We start from the raw sequence: 23362 nt of genomic DNA, 5'->3' as shown, positions 1-23362 counted from the left end.
CTCCACAATCATAGCTAGATGTACGCGACCCAGATACTTACACACCATCAAACTCCAGAACATTCTAATTCATGCTCACGGCTCGCTCTGCAGCACTCCTTGCACCAGACATCACAAGCTTGGCGCCCTCTTCATCACAGAAACATGTGTCGCACATACTAAATGTCCTTGTTCCCATAAGCTACAGCATCCACCATGTGGAATGCACACATAAGAAAGAAGGAAGCCTCACTGTCATTCAGAAAGCCCCTTGGTCTTGCATCCTACACAAGCACGTATCACTCAATTCCATGGAGATGCTGACAAGTCATTTCCCTCTCTCACTTCAATCTCATCTACTGACCTTCCAGACAGAACAAGGACTTTATTAATGAACTTTCAGATCTCCTCAACACCTCGTCCATTCGACATGCCCATACCTCCCACTTGAGTGACTTGAACCTCCCAGACAATATAAACTTTAAAAGAAACAGAACTCCAGAGGACATCTTGATACTAAAGTCCCTCCTCCATTCAGCATACAGAAATCTCATCACATCAGTCAAAGCTAAATTGTATACCAACATCATCAACGAAGCAAGAAGCAGAACGCTACTCAAAAAAATCAAGCATTGTATCAATCCCCTGCCGGACCCACCTATTACTCCACACAAACGTGTATTGCCAGCAACCTCTTCTTCTGTGAAAAAATACAGAAGATCTGACAGCACATAGATGAAAATAAGCCTGATTCAATTCTTAGGCCAACCCCTACCAGCCTTCAGAACCCTATCTCTCCCAGATCTCGCTGTCATAACAACTCCCTCAAAGCAAGATCTTATGAAGATGATGTCGTACCATTGTCCTCTATCAAAGCTCTCTCTGGATATGATCTATTACCCCGCCTTTCCTTTGTCAATGACTTAAGGCTTCTTCCCAGATGCCAGATTCACCCACTCTTAAAGAAACTAACACTAGACACTGATGACCTTACCAACTACTTGCACATCACTCGGCTACCATTAATTTGCAAGATCATTGAAAAAGCAGCCTATGTTCAGCTCTAAGGCTACATCAGTGCTAAGTATCTTCTGTGCGTCTACCAGTCTGGCTTCAGATAATGCTGCAGCACGGAAACCAGTAACTTACACATTATAGATGATACCCTCTTAACCACAGATGAAGATGACCCTTGCCTCCTGATATTGCTAGACATCTCAGCTGACAGTCGACCAACTCATTCTCATATGTGCCCTTGAGTCTCGAATGGGATTCAGTGTCAATGTCCTTCGCTGGTTCTCCTCCTACCTTTCCAACTGACACCAGTTTGTTCACATGAGCATGTACAGTTCACAAAAGATCCCCATCTCCTGTGGAGTCTCCCAGGGCTCCATAATGTCTCTGGTGCTCTACTTTCAGATAACAGCATCAAGATTCATCAATAGGCCGATGATATACAACTCTACCTGAAAGTCTCATCCTCTTCACACATCCAATACCTCAAACACTGTTTGCACATCACCCAGACCTGGATGTCCAGCACATACCTGAACCTCAACCCAACCAAGACAGAATTCCTTTTATTTTTCAAGAACAATAAACAAGATATAGTACAAACCTTGCTCAATGACATGAACCGTGACAGCCTTGTGCCCTAACCATCACCGAAGATCAACTCACTTGGATTCACCGTAGACCATAACCTTCCCTTAAGGAGTACATTGCTGAAAAAACAAGGACGGCCTGGTATCTGCTTTGAAAGTCAAACCATTTCTTCCAGCGAGCGACTTCAGAACTGCTGTATGGATGGTGGTAATGCTTTACTCCATGGCCTCCCAGACGTGTAACTGGCACCTTGTAGGGGCATCATACATGCTGCAGCACCTCTCATCCACGGCCTTATTAAATAATATACCAGCACCTCCATCCTTCTCCATTGGGTCTCTTTGCAGCCCTGCACCATCTTTAAAATCAGCTGCATCCTTTACGAAGCAATCATGACCAGCATCCCTGCTTATATTACAAATAACCTCACCCAGCTCTCAGGTGGTTCTCGGCACAACCTCAGACAGGACACAAAATGACTGTAGACTAAGAAGTGTTGAAAAAAAAAGAAAAATGGTAGGCCTTTTTGTGCACACAGGCTTTGGAACAACATCCCAGTATGTATAATAGACCTCCTAAGTTGCTCTAATGTGGGAAAGAGGTAAAGATTCACCTTTTTAAAGAACACTATTCTAAACCCAGATACATGACCTCTTACTCGTTGACTTTATGCTTATCTTTCACCATGTATAGCTCTCAACTGCCTCTTGGCTAGTTGCTTCCTATAGAAGTACCATATAAATGCATATATACATACGCATTGTGCTTATGCACATACTTTCAGACATGTATGCTTACCACACCATTTATAATTGTGCACTATCCAAAAATACTGGTTAAATGAGGAAAAACAGTCATGCTCAATCAACAATTGCAAAGGGGTGGAGCATCTAGTCAGATGTTCTCACTGTTAAAGTCAGTTAGACTCAATAACACCTAGCTAAAGTTGTTAGACAGGCAACCCTTTTGCACCAGATATGGCTGATCACGAGTGGTTAATAGCTTTCCTCTTCACTTTTTGTCACTTAACTGCAAATAATATTAGACAACAACTAGCACCAATGCAGAGTGAAATGAAAGCAGAATGATTATGCGTGTTGTGTGTATTCCTAGAGTGGATTTATTTGAATCTGTAGAGCTTTAGGAAGCTGAGTGCGTCAAGGATTATTGAACCAAAAGAATACCCTAAAGGGGTAATTTCGTGATTTAGGGCAATACGAGAATCAACAATGGAACAAAACAACTCGATGTGTGTTCTGAATATCAATTTTTTCCAGGAGTGCCAAATTCTACAAGTATTAACTATTGAAAAAAGACACCTAGAACAACGGGCATAAAAAAAAATATTTTTTTAATACTTCAAAAACAAGTTGTAAGACCTTACATCTTCAAATGTGCTCCATGAGCTATGGACATAAAGGGAATTCCCTCCAATAGCAGAAAGCATCTCGGTTCATCATCAATGGTGATGTAACTAAACATGCCAGGTAGAGAAATATCCACAGCCCAAAGTTAGGGGGTACACGTGCTATCACAGTGACATACAGGTAAAGCTGTTACGGAGGCGTGGGTGCTGGGTCTGGCACTTCCAAACACCTTGGTCAGAACGTAAGATAACATTTGTCCTTAGAAACAAGAACATCAGTCTGCATTCCATATGTCCAAACAGTCATTCTTAAGTGTTCGTTGTAGCCATATTTAATCAATCATCAGGTGTCTATCGGTATTGGATTGAGATGATTTCATCAAACCGCATTGGTCATCCTTCCAGAAACAGCAAATAATGCTCTAAAGGTTCTTGCAGTGAGACACATCTTTTCCTAAATGTAATTGACCGAAACGAGTAAAAATAGATGTTATTTAGAATCATAAAATGTCCTAGCAAGTCAACCCAAAAAACAGTTGCATTCTGGGGAAACTCTCCCGACTGTATACACCATCTCATTGCACAACATAGCTACCTACCACTTTGACCATAATATTCAGGTATGTGGTTCAGGTATCTCACATTCTTGTAAACAGCTAATCTACTTGGAAACATTGATGAGCTCCTGATGATCCGCATCTTTTATTTTCACTAACTCAATGGCCTTTACTGCTGCTATGCCGATCCCAACCCCTATTCTCAGATCGCTCTCTGTGTTGGTTACTATATGCAGAACTTTCTGAATAGGAGCCAGGGCCATCTCGGCGGTTGGTATTTGACTCATAATGACTCTCGTATCGTTTAGAGCTCTCCCTATAGGAGTCTTTTGACTTGCCAGGTCTGAAGCCTTTGTCATCCTGTCTGTCCTCTCTCCTACTTCGGTCATCCTGTCTGTCCTCTCTCCTACTTCGGTCATCCTGTTTGTCCTCTCTCCTACTTCGGTCATCCTGTCTATCATCTCTCCGCTCTCTTTCACTTTGTCTCTCATCCCACCTGTAAGTGTCCGCATTCATTTCATTTTTTTCTGTCCTGTAATCATAACGATTTTTATCACCTCTCTGGTCCTTCAACCGGTCATCCTTCGGGTGCTCTCTGCTAGAGTCCCTGTCATGACTTCTTTCATTTCCTCTGAAGGTGCCTCGGAACTCCTGAGCCTCCCCTGAGAGTTTCTTGACATCTTTGCTTCCCTTTGCTTCTTCCCTGTGGGGGAGTGACTCCTGGCATGCAGTGGTGTATTTACTGTATCCCGGATCTTCTTTTTCCTTTTTTATTTTAGCCTCTGGAGGAGAGATTCTCTCTCTCAAAAGAGTTTGCTTCTCATCTAAAGCTGTTTTTTCTTGCTTCAGCCTCTTTTTTTCTTTCTTCTTCTTCTTACGCTTTTCCTTCTTATCTATAACACAAACATAATGTGGAATATTATTAAACTGTATCAGTCATTGCAGTTTCAGCTCAAAAGGTTCCTTCTTTGAAGTATTTCGAATGTAACCAAAACCCAGCTAAAACATATATGTCAAAAGCATAACATTTCTTGATAATGAACAGGTATGGATATATGTCACCAATCTTGAGCCACAATTATAGGTCAACTAATTCCTTTTCTTTTGTGCATCCAAGTACTATTAATTCTCAAGTAAACTCACGGACGACATGAAAAGCTTTCGGACTGGGCAGGCTTCAAAAAATTGTAGACATTGTACAGTACATTAGTGACTGAAAAATTGTCGAATTTAGGTTCAGAGCACATAATTGATAATGCACAAAATCAGAATTTGAATAAGTGTTTGACCCTGTATAGCAATATATGATCAATGAAAATCATCATCCAAATGTGTGGTGTATTTCTTTTGCTGTAAGTACATGCATGAGGGAAGAAATGTGAATATTTCAAGAAAAGGGGCAGGGGATGTCCATCAGGAATGTGGTTAATGAACATACCGTCTTAACTTTGTGGGTATTCGCAAACATTCTTAGTGGCTTTTCACACCCAATATGTCATGCAACTTTAAGGGCTGTATAATCTTCCCAAATCAGTGACTGACCAAAATGCAAAAAAGGCACACAGATGTTGACTGTGCAAACACCAAACAGTAGAACAAACTTGGAGAAATAGTCTCAAATTGACTTGGTGAACAAAGCGTAGAGAAACATGACAGCAATGGGGGAAATAACACTTGAATTCATTGTAATATTATAAGTTACACAGTGGTGACTGAAACAGCAACATTACAAGCAAGGAGAGAAGGCTGGTAGAATACTGGTATTCCAACAGAGAAGCCAGCTGACCATTTCAGCGATCCCCGATACACAGGATCATCTTCCTACCTACCTTGAAGTTATCACAGAAGTTTCTGTATCACTTTTGGAAGACTCTGTTTATCCTGACCCCAAGATTTTGGAGGCCTTAACACACCTGCACTAAATGAGGAAGGATGAGTCTTGTTGGGTGGTGAAATCTCACTTGAAGAAACCAATAAGGGCACTTCAGAATTTCCCACTTGCAAATGTCCTGGAGAGATTAATTTTCTAGGTGAATTATACAAATCATGTAAAATCCAGATCGCTGCCATGCTGTATGCTGCCTTTAAGGTGACGGATGGTACTGGAATGTTAGGATCCATTTCCACCAAGGCCGTAATAATACTCGTTCCTAAGACAGGAAATATCTTCTGGATTCCAGTAGGTACAGACCTATCCCACTCAATACATTTTTTTAAAAACATTTTGACAAACATACTGGCATCCAGACTTAGAAAGGGCATTCACTATCTTCTTCTGAGCGATTGTCCAGAAACCATTTAATGTCTCCAGCATACTTACTATGGAATACCTGAGCCTTCAAGAAATATGTTCAACAATCACCTTTTATCTAGGCACAGAAAAAGCATCTGATAGAGTAGAGTCAGGGTTCCCATTTCATATTATGGATAGATTTGGTTAGGCCATGCATTTATATACAATGGCAAGTAGCTAAACCACTCACCATAAGCTCTGATAAATTGTGGACGGTTCCTGATCTGCCTTATACAACTCAAATGTTTTAAAGGAGCTCTCCTCCCTCCTATTTCATTTAGCTTTAGAGCCCTTAGCAATAGCCATCTGGAGCCTAGGGACTAACTAAGGGAGCCCCTTCATTAATAGGTCCTCATTAAGTCTTTTTGCATTAAGAGAACATCCATATGACATTGGTCAACCCAAGTACAACCCTTCATGCACTCATTTAATAACATTACTGACTTCTTTATCCAAATTGCCGGTATACAAAATAAATTGGGGAAAATGCAAAGCTATGCCTCTAGCATTCTAATAATACCACCAGAGTCAATACTGCCAAATTTTCAAAGAAGTAGGTACACAAGGTTTACGATATTGGGTATATTATTCAAAAGAGATCTTTAGGGCATGGCAGATGACAATATCCTCCAACTAGAGATTAAGACATAGACTTTGAGAAATTGTCTCAACGTAAGCTTTCTTTATGGAGCACAGTGCAACCGTAAAAATGTGAGTAGTCCCTATATTAAACTACATACTAGGAATGGTACCCTTGACCTTCTGCCTTGGGTATCAACAGAATTCCTACTGGACACAGAATGCAATCTGGATGCACTCTAATCGTTGGCCACCTATGTCTCTGACCATCAATATAATAGTGTTCTCTATGCTACAGACATTTATACACACTGCATAAAGTACTTACACCAGGCCCATGAATTCATACATCAGCCCCCTAGTGGTATAAGGTATAAGTGAATGCGAAAGCCCCCACCTCGCCTTTCACCCCCCCCAATAAATTGGGAAACATGGAAGTCAACCATCAGGACCTGGATAGATCTTGCTACAGAAGGAGACTCCTTAAAGTCTTTTGTTGGATTGGATACTGATTTTATTTTTAGTCCAAGACAACTTTGGAAATACTGTCAATACTGCTTAAGAAAGTGATATGGCAGAGTCCGTGAAAACATGCAACTATCTCCAGTAAGAAACTACATAGAGAAAAGGAGAAATACAAATGGGTAATATCAAACCTGCAAGGTCTGTTGACTTATCACCTCTACTTCACCCACAAAATACCAAGCTCTAAAGTCTTCTGGCAAGATACATTAGAACCTAAATTAGTGACCGAGGACTGGAGACTACTGCTAGCCTCACACAACAAACTGCTGTGTGATCAAGACTGAAATTGCCTTATTTTAAAATATTTTATAATTAGTATCTGACCCCCATGTGTTTAGACAGATATGCAGTCATATTAGACCTTTCTGAACTGAGATATGGACAAACATGTTAGCCACTGTCGGTATCACATTGGATCCCATTGAATTGTTTGGCAATATTGTATGATATTTATTTATGTGCTTTTATAGCGCCTGAATAAACCCCCGAAGGGGTATCTCTGCGCTTTTGCCAGTGGGGGAGACTGTCCTGTGCACGATCGTTTCAGTGACTGAGAAAAGTGAAAAGATTAACTATTACTAAAAAGATGGGTCTTGAGGGTTTTACGGAAAAGAAGGTGATTGGTAATGGTTTTTAATGTAGGGGGAAGGGAATTCCAGAGCACTGGTCCAGTGTGTGCCAAGGCCCGGCCTCCCTGACGAGACTTTCTTATTTTAGGGACCTGTAGTAGGTGGAGGCTGCTGGAGCGTAAGGAGCGGCCAGGGATGTAGGGTTGAAATGCTTTAGAGAGATATTTGGGGCCCTTCCCTATCAAGCATTTGTGAATCGTACACAAAATTTTAACTTTAGTGCGTTGCCGCACAGGCAACCAGTGAAGTTTCGCCAGTAGAGGTTGGGATGGGGTCCTGGGAGGAACATTGAGGACTAACCTCGCCGCCGTATTTTGGACTACTTGCATTTTGTTCATTTGGCCTTCATTAGTTGAAAAAAGAAGGCCATTGCAGTAGTCCAATCTACTGGTCACTAGTGCCTGGACTAGAGTCTTCCTGTGATTATCAGGTAAGTAAGGGAACACCCTTTTCAGTAGACCAATGATCCTGAAACATGTGCCAGCGACTTGATCGACATGATGTTTGAAAGTCAGGTCTTGATCAAACAGTACTCCCAGATTTTTAACAGTCTGCTTTGGGATAGGTACTGGTCCTAGTTCTGCGGGCCACCATTCATCAGACCACAATGTCGCCGCCTCCCCAAACAGTAGGACCTCTGTTTTGCCCACATTGCACTGTAAGCAATTCTCCGCCATCCATTTTGATACTGCCCTCATTCCTTCTGAAAAAGACTTTTGCAGTGCAGGGGTGAAGGTTTTAAAAGGGAACAGAAGTTGGGTGTCATCGGCGTAGGACACCGGGGTAAACCCAAAAGACCTCACCAAGTCGGCCAGGGGGGCCACATACACATTAAATAATGTGGGGCTTAGGCATGAGCCCTGTGGCACACCCCTGGTGAGCTCCCTGGAGATGGATTTATGGGAGCCCAGCCTGACTTCTTGGGATCGGCAGGAAAGAAAGCTTTCCATCCAGGACAGCGCCACTCCTCCCAACCCTACATCCCTCAGACGGCTGAGAAGCACTTCATGAGACACCGTGTCGAAGGCAGCGGATAAATCCAACAACACCAGAATCATGGACCCCCCATCATCCAGTGTCATCCTGATGTTATTGGACACTGCAAGTAGGGCCGATTCGGTGCTGTGATTTGGCCTGAACCCAGATTGTGACGGGTCCAGGCCATCTGCTGCCTCGATATAGTTAGATAAGTGGGTGTTTACGTGCTTCTCTGTCATCTTACCGATGTATGGTAGGAGGGAGATGGGGCGGAGGTTGGAAAGATCCGTCCAGGGGGAAGCAGCCTTCTTCCTTATGGGGTTTACCACCGCAATCTTCCACTCCCTAGGGACTTGTCCCTTTGCCAGTGATGTATTCATTACAGACTGAATAGAGGGTCCCAAGATGGAAATCAAAGGGGGCACCATTTTTGCAGGGAGGAGATCATTGGGAGAGCCGGTTTTCATGTGGTTAATGAGGAGTGGGAGGTCTGAATCACTAACTGGTGGGATTGTAAGGAAGGAATTTTTATTTGGCATTGGTGGATCATGTAAAGGAGGTGACGAAGTTCCTCCTGCATTTTGCGAGGCCACAATTTTGTTGTAGATAAGATTAATTTTATCTTCGAAAAACCTGGAAATCTCATCACAAAGAGTTTGTGAGGCATCGTCCGGGCTTTCGCTTGCTATGGGTTTCACAAAACTTTGCAAAATTTTAAATAATTCCCTTGGATTGTTACCAGCCTCGGCAAGTTGAAGGGAGAGATAGTTTTTTCTAGCCAGTTTTATATGTTTATATTAGTTTGACTGAGCTTCTAGAAAAATTTCCCATCCTTTCCAATTTTGGATTTCCTCCATGCTTTTTCCAGTCGCCTACATTTCTGTTTTTCTTTCCTAAGATGTATGGTATACCATTTTTCTTGTTTGGTCGGGGGATACTGTTTGTGGAGTTTTAGGGGTGCAAGAGTATCAATGGCTGATTTAAGAGATTTATTAAATTTTTCTAGTGCCGAATCAGCCGAATCTTCGTCTGATAATTGTGGTTGTTGCCAATATTCACCGAGGTTCGTTACAGATATTTTGTGCCATTGGCGACGGAAAATTGGCGGGGGTGGAGTCCTATGCTGCCGTTTGGTTGGTCCAACTAAATAGAACTCAATTAAAAAGTGGTCTGTCCAATGGACTTCCTTAGCGGGCAGACATCTGATCCTAGTGCAATTGGAGAAAATGGAATCCAAGGTATGGCCACCTACATGCGTGGGACCACTATTTATAGCTTTTAGTTCAAGATTGGACAAATCCCCAATTAGCTGAATTGTTTCTGGGTGTTTGGGATTATCCATGTGAATATTGAAATCCCCAAGAAGGAGAAAATCCTCTTTTGCCTTGATATGGGGAGCCCGTAATTCCAAGAGACACAGAGCAAAAGCTGGGTTGTGAGTTGGTGGGCGGTATACTAATGCACCTTTCCATGTAATGTTACTGGCTAAACTAATTTTAAAAAACATAATTTCTAGTAAGGGGGTGATCTTCTGTTCTAAAATTGCAACTTTAAAGATATCTTTAAATATAATGGCTAATCCACCTCCGGCCTTAATCGGACGGTCCACATGTATGATCCTGTACCCTATTGGGACCCCTAGTGAGATCGCTGTTATGGTATGTGGTTTCATCCAAGTTTCTGTAAAGAAACATATATCAGGCTGCTGATTGAAAATCAGATCCCAGATTTGTAATTGATGTTTAGGGAGGGACCGTACATTTAAAAGAAGACATTTAAGTTCCACAGGGGATACTGACTTAGGACCATGATCGTAGCTGTTATTTAAAGCCACATCCGACTGAAAATGACATTTTAAACATGAAAAGCAGCCCTCAAGCAAGTTGGACGTCAGATGCGTGTCACAGATCCTCTTAGGTTGTAACTGACGTAATGAGACAGTAGAATAGGTAAGTAGTCTAATACCTGCAATGTCAGGGTCCATGACGCCAAGCCTCTGGCCCCTCTGCCCCGTCCTGTCGCGGACGGGCGCTGAATGAATAATACCCACTAATCACAGATAAGGATGAATGGCAGCCTTACCAACTAGAATAAAATGTTGCATATTGCAACACTGGAGGAACCCCACAGTGCAAACACATAAGTGGATGAAAGAACCAGCAAGGGTCGCAGACAGTGAACACATGATATACAAAATGAATGACCAGAAATCCTTCTTTGAACTCACATTTAAGACCTTAAACTAAATTGCTTCTAGCACACGCACACACTGCAACACATGTCTGGATTTGGCACTGGAATGCAATGGGACTACAATATGATATTATTTTAATACTAAATATGAAGGATTAAAACTTGATGAGCGGACACTGTATTTTAGAAAGTTATGGTGTGTCATTTAATGTATCTAATAAAATAGAGAGAGGGACCCAACAACCAAAAGGGTGGGGTACCATAAAGGACAAATGCAAAAAGTGAGATCCCTTTTGGGCAGTTTCAGTGACAAGCACTCACTCCACAACAAACATTCCTGTAGTCAAAGAGACTAAATTCACACCAGTATGATGAACACAGTGGAAATGTAAAAATTATTATTAAAAAGTATACAATTTGCTGTTTGATAAGGTCCTTATTCAAAGTTGTCTGTATTAGGATAAAATACTTGTCTACTTCGTTATATTATTAAATTTAAAAAATGTATTAATCTTTTTTTGTCATTTTCTGATTAGAAAGATGGTTTTTAGGATTAAGGTTAAATATGTAGAAGGTTTGTCTATCTTTCAATAGTCTTTTGTCTTTATTTAATACATCCGGCACGTATTTGCCGGTTGCCGGTCTAGCCTTTCTTTCGGAAGTGCTGGCCGATACCAGAAGGAGGATTGGTGTCATTCGGGTGGTTTTGGAGCCCGTATAAAGTATGTAAACCCCAGGAGTAGCATTATCGCAAAGAACTCTGACTACATTTGGAGGCGTATGCCCCGAATCACTGATATTGGAGCAACAGATGTACGTAGGGCTGCGTGTTGAGATGACGTTATGTGTACGGCTTTTTCTAAACTTTTTTATTAATCGCTGTACTTGATTATTTGCCGACACATTAAATGCTCTTCTTTTTGCTCAGAATGCTGGCGTCTCTGTGTTTTTAAATACATCAGGTTTTAACCAACAAACCCACACCGCTTTTTTAGGTACATCTATTGAGTTAAGCGATACATTATAAGTAGCGATGTATGTTTGGGGAGAATGGCTATCGTACTATTTAAGAGTCTATGCCACTCTAGTATGTGGGATTAACATAATACTTTCTCAACATGTGAAAGTTGTAGATGTCTTTCAATACTGTATTGTTTTACTAGCGATGACAGTATTTATAAAAAAAACAGCATTGTATGCATAGCTTGGCCCCTTGTATGCACTTTAAAATGACCCTCATGTCCACTTTGTTGAGGAAAGAAGTACCCCAGTTACAGAGATAATGGGCATGGGTACATATTATTATCCAGATTATGTATCTATTTGTTATTATTTAAATTGATGTAGGTGTTGGTGACCTTCGGCGGTTGGGGACCTCTTTGTTGGTTACATAAGAACATATGGATTCAACGTGATATTGAAGTAAACTGATGTGCACAGTGTAGTCTATGATAAAAACTCCCTATGTATATAACTTTATTTTTGTTTAGATGCAGATATTGATAAACTGCTTATTACCAACAGTTTAAACATTGGAAGGTCTTTGTCAAATCATAAAACAAAGGTATCTAGCTTTGAACTAGCTTTAATGAATGTGTTTATTGGCCATGGGATGTTGTACATATAATCGGTGTCTTAAAAAATCTGCTTGGTTATAAACACTGTATGGCTCTAAATAATTTTATCCACTGTATAATTGGTACCCATATGGGGATAATCATGTGAATTTAAGGGCGATAATTGGAGGCGTTTTTTTGTAAACCCTAGATCCCTGACTGATTTGAATGATTGTGCTGTGTAGATTTGTGTGGAGGTCTCTTTGGCCCCAGTACACACCTTAATGCTTAACTATACCTGAATATAATCATCATCAGAGACATGATATGTTGTTGTGATTGTTATGTGTATTCATTTCTCACATCGTTTTTAATATTATGTGTTTGAACATAGAGGTTATGTAATAATATGATGCATGTGTTTGTATCATTTGTGAAGTAAAACATGTTTAGCCATATTGTTTTTATTTTACAGATATAAAATGTTAAAGTGGGAATGAATAGAGTTTTTCCTGAAGAAGGTGTTGGCTACTTATCAATTCGTAAAAAAGATTGAGAGAGACCCCTTAAGGAACCAGGGGAATAGGGCACTTTAAACAGTGGAATTACAAGACTTCCCTTGGCTGAAGGAAGTCTTGTAATTCCACTACTTATCAATTTGCACACCGAAACGCGTTGATGCCCATGTGAGGGATAATTACTCTAAGTTTGTGGAGACAAAAACTCTGACTGAAAACTGGAATATTGCTCAGAGTGGATCCCTGGTTGACTAGTGTATTTCCCTCTTTGCAATAGGAACTATTTTTCCTTAGTGCGTTTCGCATTTTTTTGTTGCAATATTGTTTTTGTTGATATTTATTTGTATTGTGCAATTGACCAGCATTGTATTCATGATAGGATTGGATCATGTTTTTAAATAGGGGCTAATATATTTTTAACAATTGTCTGAATAAATTGTATACATTTTAATAATAATTTTTACATTTCCTCTGTGTTCATCATACTGGTGTGAATTTAGTCTCTTTGACTACAGGAATGTTTGTTGTGGAGTGAGTGCTTGTCACTGAAATTGCCCAAAGGGGATCTCACTTTTGACATTTGTCTTTTAATGTATACAATCTAAGGGTAATAATAGTACAAGTAACTGAGAATGTGTGCCGCATTCCGAAATGGACAAAACTGTGAGATTAAGATGTAGAAGAATGTATTTGGAAGAGAAAATTTAATTTATGCCTTATATCTGCTGAACATTTAGTTCTGCTTATCTGCACATTTACCTTCGATTTGTTGAAAAAGCAATAAAAGATAACTGCAAAAAAAACCAAAAAAAAGTTATTCAGTGACATAATAGAAGGTGGCTCCACACGACACACATAAAGTGAGCTGAAAACAGGACCCCAAACATTCCACTCAGATTCAGGAAGACACACTCCGAGTCAGTCATGGGGTAGACTGATTTCATATACAGGGTGATCTCAAGTATCAAATATTTAACAAAGCTGGCTCATCCAAACGTGAAGCACAGAGGCCTGTGATATTTGGACAAGCAAGATAAGCAAATGCCTTTGAATGTGGACACCATGCCTGCTTCTGTTTTAGGGAAGATGGAGCCATGGGATTTGATGGTTACCAGACATACATTCCTTGTTTTAGTTGCAAATTCCCTATGCTGAAGTAAGTCCATTGGGTGAAACTGAAGGCTGAGGTGGGCTTCAGGGATTATGCAAAAGTAGTTTCCCCATATAATGAAGGCACAAAAGATGTAGGAAGCCTAATTACCAGCAAGACAGCAGAAGGGGTATTAAACGTTCGGGCCACTTTCACATGTTCCCTTAGACTACATTATTCTCCCGTTTAATTTCAGAGGCAGCTGCTATTTGTTTAAGTAGTTGTGGGAGCCTTAAAGTCTGGTCCGCCATGTCTGAAGTTGCCATGGACACCCCAATGATTTTCGACAGATAATTCAGTAAAGCACAACACTGTGGAAACATCTACAGAAGTTATATCTATTAGAGTGGATACTGCTGCATCCCAGTGCCAGCTGGACCTTCCGGAACAATGGTTAGAAATTGTGAAGCACCAACTGAAAGTGGGACAAAAATTCTGGAATGCTCAGCAGAAACCAGGGTATACAAAAGACAGGGCAGGGAGAACAAGATGTGCTGTACAAACACACCAAAAAACCTGGAATAGTCATTCTTGAAGTTTTTGGAAGCATTTAAAATGGAGGTGTCACAACCAGACTTCTCCTCGCCCTCGGAATGGCAGCTGGCCCACACGTCTGATCCAGATGTCCTAAAAAGTATGGCATGCCGAGACCAATCATTGTCTTCTTTGTCCGATACCAAAAATCATCTTGTTGGTAAAAAAGCACAATGGTCCTTTTCTGCAAAATTTGTGTAGACGTCTCACAAGGAACGAAAGTAAATGTAAGACATTTTTGGCTCTCTAGGCTACAGAGGGGTGATGGCAGGTATGGCTTGCTGAAGCCAGCCACAATGCTGCTCATGAGCAATGGCACGAACAAAGAACTCCTCACTCCAAAGGATGCCGGGAGGTTTCTAAATTTCTTGATGATTTAGCCATGAATACGTCTGGTCTGCTGTTGGCCAATAAGGGATTCATATGAAGCATCTGGCATTGACCAGGCAGAGACTCAATCAGGTGGATAAACTGGGAAGAGAAAGACTTGAATCCGTCACAAGAAGATAGGCGAATAGAGAGAGAGGCTGATGCCTCTGCACCGAGAAAGGGACAAATTCAGGCTACTCCTTAAACCCTGACAATGGTGGCTTTGTACCTTAATGCAATGGCTTCACATTATATAAAAAGTAAAAAAGACTTACATATTTAGCATTGGAAGACCAATATTGCACTGCAACAAGAAACTCACCTGACCATTGTAAAATCTGGCAATATGAGAAAGGGCTTGATAGGGAAGTTGGTTTTCACCTGTAACACATCAGCTATAATTTCTCCTGATCTAGACACAACACCACCTACCAACGGTGAGTTTGTTATCCACATTTTTTATAAAATCCATCCCCTTACATACTCGTAGAAACGGAGAGACTTGTGGATTGTTTATTTTATCTACATCATGGACAATGCTGGTGGTGGAGTCTGTATATTTATCAAACAGTAGCATAGTGGAGTTCTTGACCTGCTTGTCGATAGTCTCATCAACTTTGGAAAACCCAAGGTCCTGGGGAGATCAGAATATTACAGTAGATCTAGTGTTGGAGAGGTCAAGTAGACCGAATTTTAGTAATACAGGGATAGAGGGGTTCTTCAGAATGTGATGCTGGCCCATGCCATGATAGAAACTTGGAGATACTTTAGCACCAAGAGAGGGACTACACTTTCATCTCTTGTATCTGAAGTATGTGCATAGTTCCCACACCACTTTGTCCAATGTCCTCTATGTGCCATTTTGCAGGGTGGTGTCCCTGATCATGCTTTGTTGCACTGTATTGGGGTCTCTTAGTTCTTCCACAAAGCTGTGGAATGAACGTTTGAAAGCACAGGCAACCAGAAGGGAAGCAAGGCTTGCAATTGCACCCAAGCTGACTTTTTTCTGCCAATGGTCAGTGGACTTAGTACATGTTTTATAGAAATCAGAGCAGGTGGAGATATATTGGGAGATAATGAAGGATTCTGCTATATGGAGCAAGCAGAGTTAGGATGAGGAAATCAGAAAGTGGCCCTGGAAGCAAGGGTGAGAAAATTCACAACTGGGTATAACTTCGTCGGTGCCCCTTCTGAAGGAACTGCTTAGTGCAAGATATGATCTTAATGCCTTTTTCATGACACAAGTGGAGAATGTGGTAACGAAGATCAGATAGGGGATTAGGAATATGGGGTTTTGGAACTGTAACTGTGCCAGAGGGTGGCTTCCAATGATTTACCCACAATTTGGTGTGTGAATGACACATTACTCTCTCACCCGTGGATATCACTAAAACATTTTGCACAACACTTTGCCCATCTCTATAACTCGGCTCACACAAACACTGGGGCTGCGTAAATTAGATTTCTGAAGAGGGTCACTCCGTCCACTGTTGATGTTGGCACGAGAAATGTCTTGCCGTCAGGTATCACAGAGGAAGAAACTCAAATAGTCAACAAAGATTTCAGTGTTGGGAAATATCCAAGTGCGGACTGATTCCTCAGTATATTTTATAAAATCAACAAACATAAAGTTGCCTAAGTGTTATCTGGGTGTTTAAAGATGTGGAATCCAAAGGGTGACTACACCCTCAATTCAATAGAGCTATTATTACATTGCTGCTTAAATCTAAGAACAATTTTGAAAATGAATGTAGGTGTCAGGATTCTGGGCAAAAAATTGGCAGACAGGAAAAGTTGATCCCTGATCTTATTGGAGTCCTTCGGGGATTCTAGGATGCAGAAGGGTGCTGTACCGATGGGACTCATACGATTTTTCACCACGGGTATTTCTGTCTTTCTTTAGGACAGGTTTGGAGGGGTATGGGCATGTCCTACGGTGTGAGGGGTGTTGTTTTCACTGATGCTCGTGTTCTTAGCCTCTTAAAACCTTTCCTTCGCTGTTTAGAACACCTTAAGATCTAAATCTATATTTATATTCCTGGATGGAAACTATGATATGGATATTGTTTTTCTTCATTGTACATTACAGGTATCATGAATGCTTGAATACTTATTCCTGAGTTCTGTGCGTTAAAAGAAATTATGACTACATTATAACAATTTGTTTAAAAAAACATATCTTAAGTCCGGTTTGATAGTATTGGACCTAGTCTTCCAGGCTGTGGTGGCACCTCAGATCAACGACCGTGAACTGCTTGCAAAAGTATGTTGTTCACTGACTACAGAAGCAAGTTCCTGGCCAACAGGTATGCGTAGTAAGAACACATCACAAGGAGGTCCTAGAAAATAACTATAATCACCTTTTGCTTCAGTTCAAAGAAGTATTGGAAATCCTGGGGTTCAAAGGTTATGAAAATATTAGTTTTTCTATGTATCAAAGTGAACTATTGTATATACAAGCAGAAATGGAACCACATGGGAAACCTGCAAGTTAAATTTATGAGGGATAGATCTGACAAATGCTCCGACAGGATCCACATTCATCGGAATACTTCCCCTGTTTAAGAGGTCGCTATTAGGTTCCTTACATTGTATCCCTGGTGTTTCTTTATTACTTCCACATACCTCTAATGTGCAAACCAACTTTTTGATGATGAATGTGTCCTCAATGATTCACATCTGGACTGTAGTTTTTAGATCTCACGTACCAGACAGCGTTTAGCTCTTTATAGACAAAAGTTCCTTGTGGATCTTTCCAAAAACATATAGTGGGCTTAGCCAATTGCTTACCACTAGTTTATTTTATAGTCATTCATATGCTAGCTTCTTTTTTCGGTGGCTTACACTCCTCTTGTGTTTGCCCGTCCTCTTGAGCATAAACTCTTTACCATGCTTTTGAACGGCTGACTTGTGTCCTTCCACTGCTCACATTTAGGGAACAACTTTTTTGTTAATCACTCCATGAGATTGCACATATTTTCTTATTCTCTTGTTTGCTGCTTGCCCCCTCCACCCCCAAATACCTGCCCCCCAACTGTTTTCCTTTCACCTGCTCTTCCTCTGCACCTATACCCCTTGCGGTCCTTGAAACACATACTTTTTTCCCCCAAGGGCCCAGCAACAGCAATTTGCTGCTGGGTCTGATAATAATAATAATAATAATAGGGGCATTTGTAGAGCGCTGAGTTACGCGCACCGGCGTGTCCCCGCGCTGACGATGAGAAGGCATAAGACAGAGAAATGAGGCTGCTAGGCCGGCCAATTATCTAACGTAAAGGTAAGTTTTTAGCTTAGCTCGGAACCTCGTTTCTGCTGGTTCCAAGCGAAGGTCTACTGGAAGTTTGTTCCAGTAGTTTGGTGCTAAGTGCCTGAAGGATCTGCCTCCCATGCGAGCTTTCTTTATCTTGGGGATCCTCAGCAGACCCCCGCCAGCAGATCTAAGCGCTCTGACAGGTTCATAAGCTTCGATCAATCTCTGCATTGGCCTAGGTGCCCGGCCATTCAAAATCCGATGAGCAAGCACTTTTGCACATCTCTGTTGCTCCAGCTCCATTATGCTTACCCACAATCTGGGCTTCCATTGCTTACCCAGCCCCTCGCAGTCGTTTAATTTTTATTTGACTTAGATAGTCTGGAGGTCCCGAGAGCTGCAAATTGCTGCTGGGTGCTCAGCTAGGCGAAAGGCACTTTTGCATACATAACATTTCATTTTTTTAACCAATGTAAGTGGATTCTGCTATGTTAGAAATTTGAAAAAGAAAATGCTCCCCCCCCCCATCAAATCTTTCTGTAGACGTGTGCTCCCGCGGTGACGTATCTGCGTGCAGTTGACATAACGCAGGAGTGAGCCTAAAGAATGACATGACTAGCAACAGTGGTCGTCATCGCATCTCTGTTTGCCAATGCGGCACAAATCCGGCAAAAAACATTTTGATTTCTGCCAATGATGTAAAACACCAGCAAAAACCACTGACCAAGCCATTACGTTAACAAAATGAAACTTATTGGCATTGCCAGGATGTTTATTTGCTTCAATTACCTAATGCATTTCATATCTATGATTTTAAAGAGAAAGTCCAGGTTTGGATACATCCTGCTATGAAAATGGAACGATCTGGTAAGCCTACGTTTCTTATATTAGGTATATGTAGGTATAAATAAAATGAAGTACTGCTTTCCATTGCTACATTCGTATGATTGATCAAAGCACATGCAAAGAAGATGGACAATAAAGGTCACTGCATTGACATCAACAGGTGATCATTTGGGACAGCGCTGTGACTGAATTGGCACAAAAGATTGAAGTAATTTGGCACCCAGAAGAAGTGATTTCTCCAAGAAAAAGACTAGGATATATTAAGCAACAACGCCAATCTTTCCTCTATGACATTTTGATTATATCAGCACAGGTGCTACATAATAAGTGTACATTAAATCTTCGTATTTCATTTATGTTTGTTCCCAATTCTTTTGTGTGGCCTGCTTTTGTGAATTAGCTGCTAAGTGGGAATTCATTCACACATGTATGTTCTCTTGTCTGTATGTGGATAGGTGAATGTGGATTTCAGGAACTTCCTGGGTTGCTTTGGCATCTTTCTAACACTGCCATTTGTAACTATCTGTCAGGCTAAACTCTGAATCGGTCTTAGCAGAACAACATATATCCAAAATAACGAAACACTCTGCTTCTGTGTATTTGGGTGACAACATGTCAGGTGGTCTGTCTTCTTAGGTGCCTGTAACTCTGTTGGTTTGTGAATGTGCTTCGATCTCTGGAGCTATGTGGCTCTATCTTGATTCGTTCCCCCTCTTGACGGAAGAGTCTTTTCTCTCCCTCCTTCCTATGGTCAAATCAGGTTCCCCTTTAGACATCTGCCCTGCCCATATCCTCAAGCACATTTACTCGGTTTGTGTGCAGCCCCCTCTCAATCTTCTTAACAGCTCACTGTCTCAGGGCATTGTTATTCAACCACTTAAATCGGCCATCATTGTCCCCATCCTTAAAAAGCCTGGCGCGGACCCCTCCGCTCTTGTCAACTATCGCCCCATTTCCTTGTTGCCTTTTCTGGAGAAGGTACTGGAGCGCCATGTGACCAGAGCGCTCAGTACTTTTGTGGAGGAGAACGGCGTTCTAGCCCCCCCTTCAGGCTGGTTTTCGCCCCGCACACTCTACGGAGTCAGTGGTGTTATCGGTCCTCGACAACCTCAGGGAGGGTATGGACACTAACCATCCCCAGGCCCTGGTCCTCCTTGACCTCTCCGCCGCCTTTGACACGGTTGACTATTCCATCTTACTTTCACGTGTCAGGGCGGCGGGGGTTGGAGGTTCGGCCTTAGTCTGGCTGCCCTCCTTCCTGAGGGACCGCACCCAGGCAGTGCGCCTGGGTGACTTTTCGGTGGACTTCCGGAAGGTACAATGCGGGGTTCCTCAGGGCTCCTGCCTCTCCCCCCTTTTATTTAACTTGTATATCGCCCCTCTTATTCTTGCCCTTCAGCAAATGGAGGTCTCCGTGTACAATTATGCGGACGACCTTCAGCTTATTTTTAATTTGTCCCCATCCCCTGACTCCATGCTTAAGTTCCAGTCTGTTATGATTTTTATCCGGGACTGGATGAATTACAACCACCTGAAGTTAAACCGAGACAAAACTGAGCTGGTTTTGACAGGTGGTTGCTGCAGTCCCTGGACCTCTCTTTTTTTGACCCCCCTTCCTGGGTCCCCCCCTTCTCCATCCTCTTCTGTGAAAACCCTTGGGATTAAGTTGAACGACCAACTCACTCTGCACCCCCAGGTCAGTCTAGTGGTGTCCTCTTCCTTTCTTTCACTCCGCACCATCTGTAAAGTTTCCCGTTTCTTTTCATTTTCTGCTTTAAAACTCAGTCCTGGCGATGGTAATCTCTCGCCTCGATTATGGCAATGCACTATATTGTGGCATGCCCGCTTACAGTCTGCGGCGATTACAGCTGGTTCAAAACCAGGCCACTCGCCTGGTCTATAATCTGGCCAAGTCTCACCATGTCACCCCTCTCCTCAAGTCCTTGCACTGGCTCCCTATCCGAGAACGAGCTCAGTTCAAGATGGGCTGTATCACTTTTCAGGCACGGGTTGGCGCAGCCCCTGCTTTCATTTCTTCGGAAATTAAAGTATACGCGCCTGTCAGGGAGCTGCGCTCATCCTCCCAATACCTGCTGGCAGTTCCCCGCTTTAGGTGTAAAAAGTGGGGGGGCACGAAATTTTCCACACTTGCCACCGCTTTCTGGAACTCTCTCCCCGCCCACCTTAGATCTTCTACTCAATACTCACATTTCCGAAAGGCGTTAAAAACTTTTCTCTTTGTACAAGCCTTTCCACTGTAATTGTTTTGTTCTGCTTCTCCCCTGATTTCTTTGTTCTCTGGGTTCTGTATATTACAGCGCCATGAAACCGCCAGGTGAACGTGCGCTCTATAAATGTTTTAAACTCAAACTCAAACTATCTGGAAATTATCATGTGTGTCATCAAAATTAACGTGTACACAGATGATGTGTGTTAGATTGCATGAGTGTGTATGTGTATGCTCTCTATCCAATAGTCAAATCTGTTAGCTTTGTCAATGATTGCCAGTAGTTTGGCACCAGAATACCAATGTTTGTATTAATCACCTGTTAACAGTTACGATAAAAAACACAAATCCATGATCTGCTACAGAGCAGTCAAAAAAATCTATTTCCGCTTGTTGATCACAGCAGTTTCTACAATGAATCTCCAATCGGGTGCATTCTACAGTTGACTGGACAGTTGTAAACCTACCAGTTGGTTCCAGAATCTGACTGCTCAGCACAGTTAATTAAGGTAAGGTTGGATCTTGAGGAAATGCAGGGCAGTGGAAGACAGTTGCAACCTCCTGAGAACCGTGCTGTACTCGTGTGTGACTTTATCAAAGGTCAATTACTAAAACAAATTATATGTGCAGTTAAACCATCAGTGACAACTGAGGAGCTTCATCAACAGGTCTTAGTTTGAATGAGCTACGACTGTCACACTAACCTTTATGTTTCTTCGCTGGCGCCTCATCCTCAGATGGTGATTCTGAAGAGGAGGGTGGTGGAGTTTTTAAACCACAACCTTGCTCTCTCAGTGTCTTTGTCACATCATCAATGTCGTCTGTGTCCTTTGGGGGCCGATAATTTGCCACATGGTCTACACGAATTGTCCTTCCTTTTATCTGTCAGGAGAGATTTTTAGATTATTACACAAAATCAAAAAAGATTAATAGGCAGCCTCAAACTTGGGTAGACTTTATAGATGGTACTTGCAACGGTCAACTCATGTTACAAAAGCAAATGTGGTTCTTCTTGTAATCCGTACAAGTGGCCAATTTCTTAAGTAGCAAAAACAAAACATTATAAACTTTATTAAAAACTCATTGAACAAATACTGCATTATTGTGTTCAACATTTAAACTGAACCAATAGTTTGGTTTTTAATTTCAGTAAGTTGCATTTCTATTATGTGTGTTATTTTTATCAGGGTGTTGCACAGTGGAAGTAGCATGGGTGCGTTGTTACACCACAAAGCATCAGGATAATCCTAGAACATCTAAATCGTGATTAACAGCCATAGCCCCAATTGGCCATCCCCACATTCAGCCCATAAGCTCGAGCAACTACCATAGACGCACAGCCAAAGTAGATGCATGATCTGAAGGCCAGCTTTGTGCCATGCGGCTACACACTACCAGGTTTACTGCTCTGGCATTCTCTACAATTCACAACCCAAGGCTTCCACCCAATCAAAAACAAACATTGGCAAAAGCCAATAGATCTCGCTTTTGCAAGAGTTAGAGTTAATAGCGTTGTAAACAGACAATGTCTTTTACCCATGTGTTATGGAGTGGATGTAAGTCGTGTGGAGTGGAATTATGTGGGTTGGATTGAAATTGTTAGTTGTGGAATTGTGCGGTGTGGAGTGGATTTACTGAGTGGCATTATGTGGCATGGTGTGCATTGGAATTATGTGGATAATAATTAGGTGGTATTGAGTGTAATGGGACTGTGTGTCATGGAGAGGAATTGTAATGGTATTTTGTTTTGATGTATGTATTTAGGGGAGTTTAAGTGTGTGGTGTGCTGTTGAATGTTGTAGGATGATGTGACGTGGATTGGATGTATGTGGTGTACTGTGTAAGTGCGTTGAGTGGAATGAATTAAGTGGTGTGGAATGAAACATTTGTGGAGTTGAATCATGTTGCATGAAACTGTGGCGTTGAGTGGAATAAGGCTGATTAGAAGTATATGGCATGGTCTGCAGTGTGTCTATGTGGATTGTTGCTATGTGACAGTGGTTTTATGTGGGGTGTTTTATGTGGTATCGAGTAGAGAGTAATTATGTGGAGTTGAATCATGTTGCGTGTAGTGGTATTATGTGGAGTGTAATTATGCTGGGTGGTGGCGGGAATTGTGTGAAGTGGAATTGTGTGGTGTAGCGTGTCACACTAAACATCCTGGTATGCTACACTAAATTGGAAGCTTTGGATCAATCTATAGATAAT

The 23362-nt window shown here is 41.7% G+C and overlaps 1 protein-coding gene across 1 annotated transcript in view; it reads right to left on the bottom strand.

Annotated features, from left to right (window-relative positions):
- Nucleotides 1-2918: 2918 nt before the first annotated feature.
- The window catches only part of RBMX2 (RNA binding motif protein X-linked 2), a 168234-nt gene continuing 147790 nt past the window's right edge, over nucleotides 2919-23362 (bottom strand). The window contains exons 5-6 of the mRNA XM_086964679.1: nucleotides 21859-22036; nucleotides 2919-4400 (exon numbers count right to left, since the gene is read on the bottom strand). Of these exons, the coding sequence (XP_086820805.1) occupies nucleotides 3667-4400; nucleotides 21859-22036 (912 nt within the window). The 3' untranslated portion in view covers nucleotides 2919-3666. The remainder of the gene's footprint in view (nucleotides 4401-21858; nucleotides 22037-23362) is intronic.

The sequence above is a fragment of the Lissotriton vulgaris genome, chromosome 4_1, assembly GCF_964263255.1.
Source record: "Lissotriton vulgaris chromosome 4_1, aLisVul1.2, whole genome shotgun sequence".
Taxonomy (NCBI): Eukaryota; Metazoa; Chordata; class Amphibia; order Caudata; family Salamandridae; genus Lissotriton; species Lissotriton vulgaris.
The sequence above is the reverse complement of the archived record's forward strand: the minus strand, read 5'-3'. Positions and strand labels throughout refer to the sequence as shown.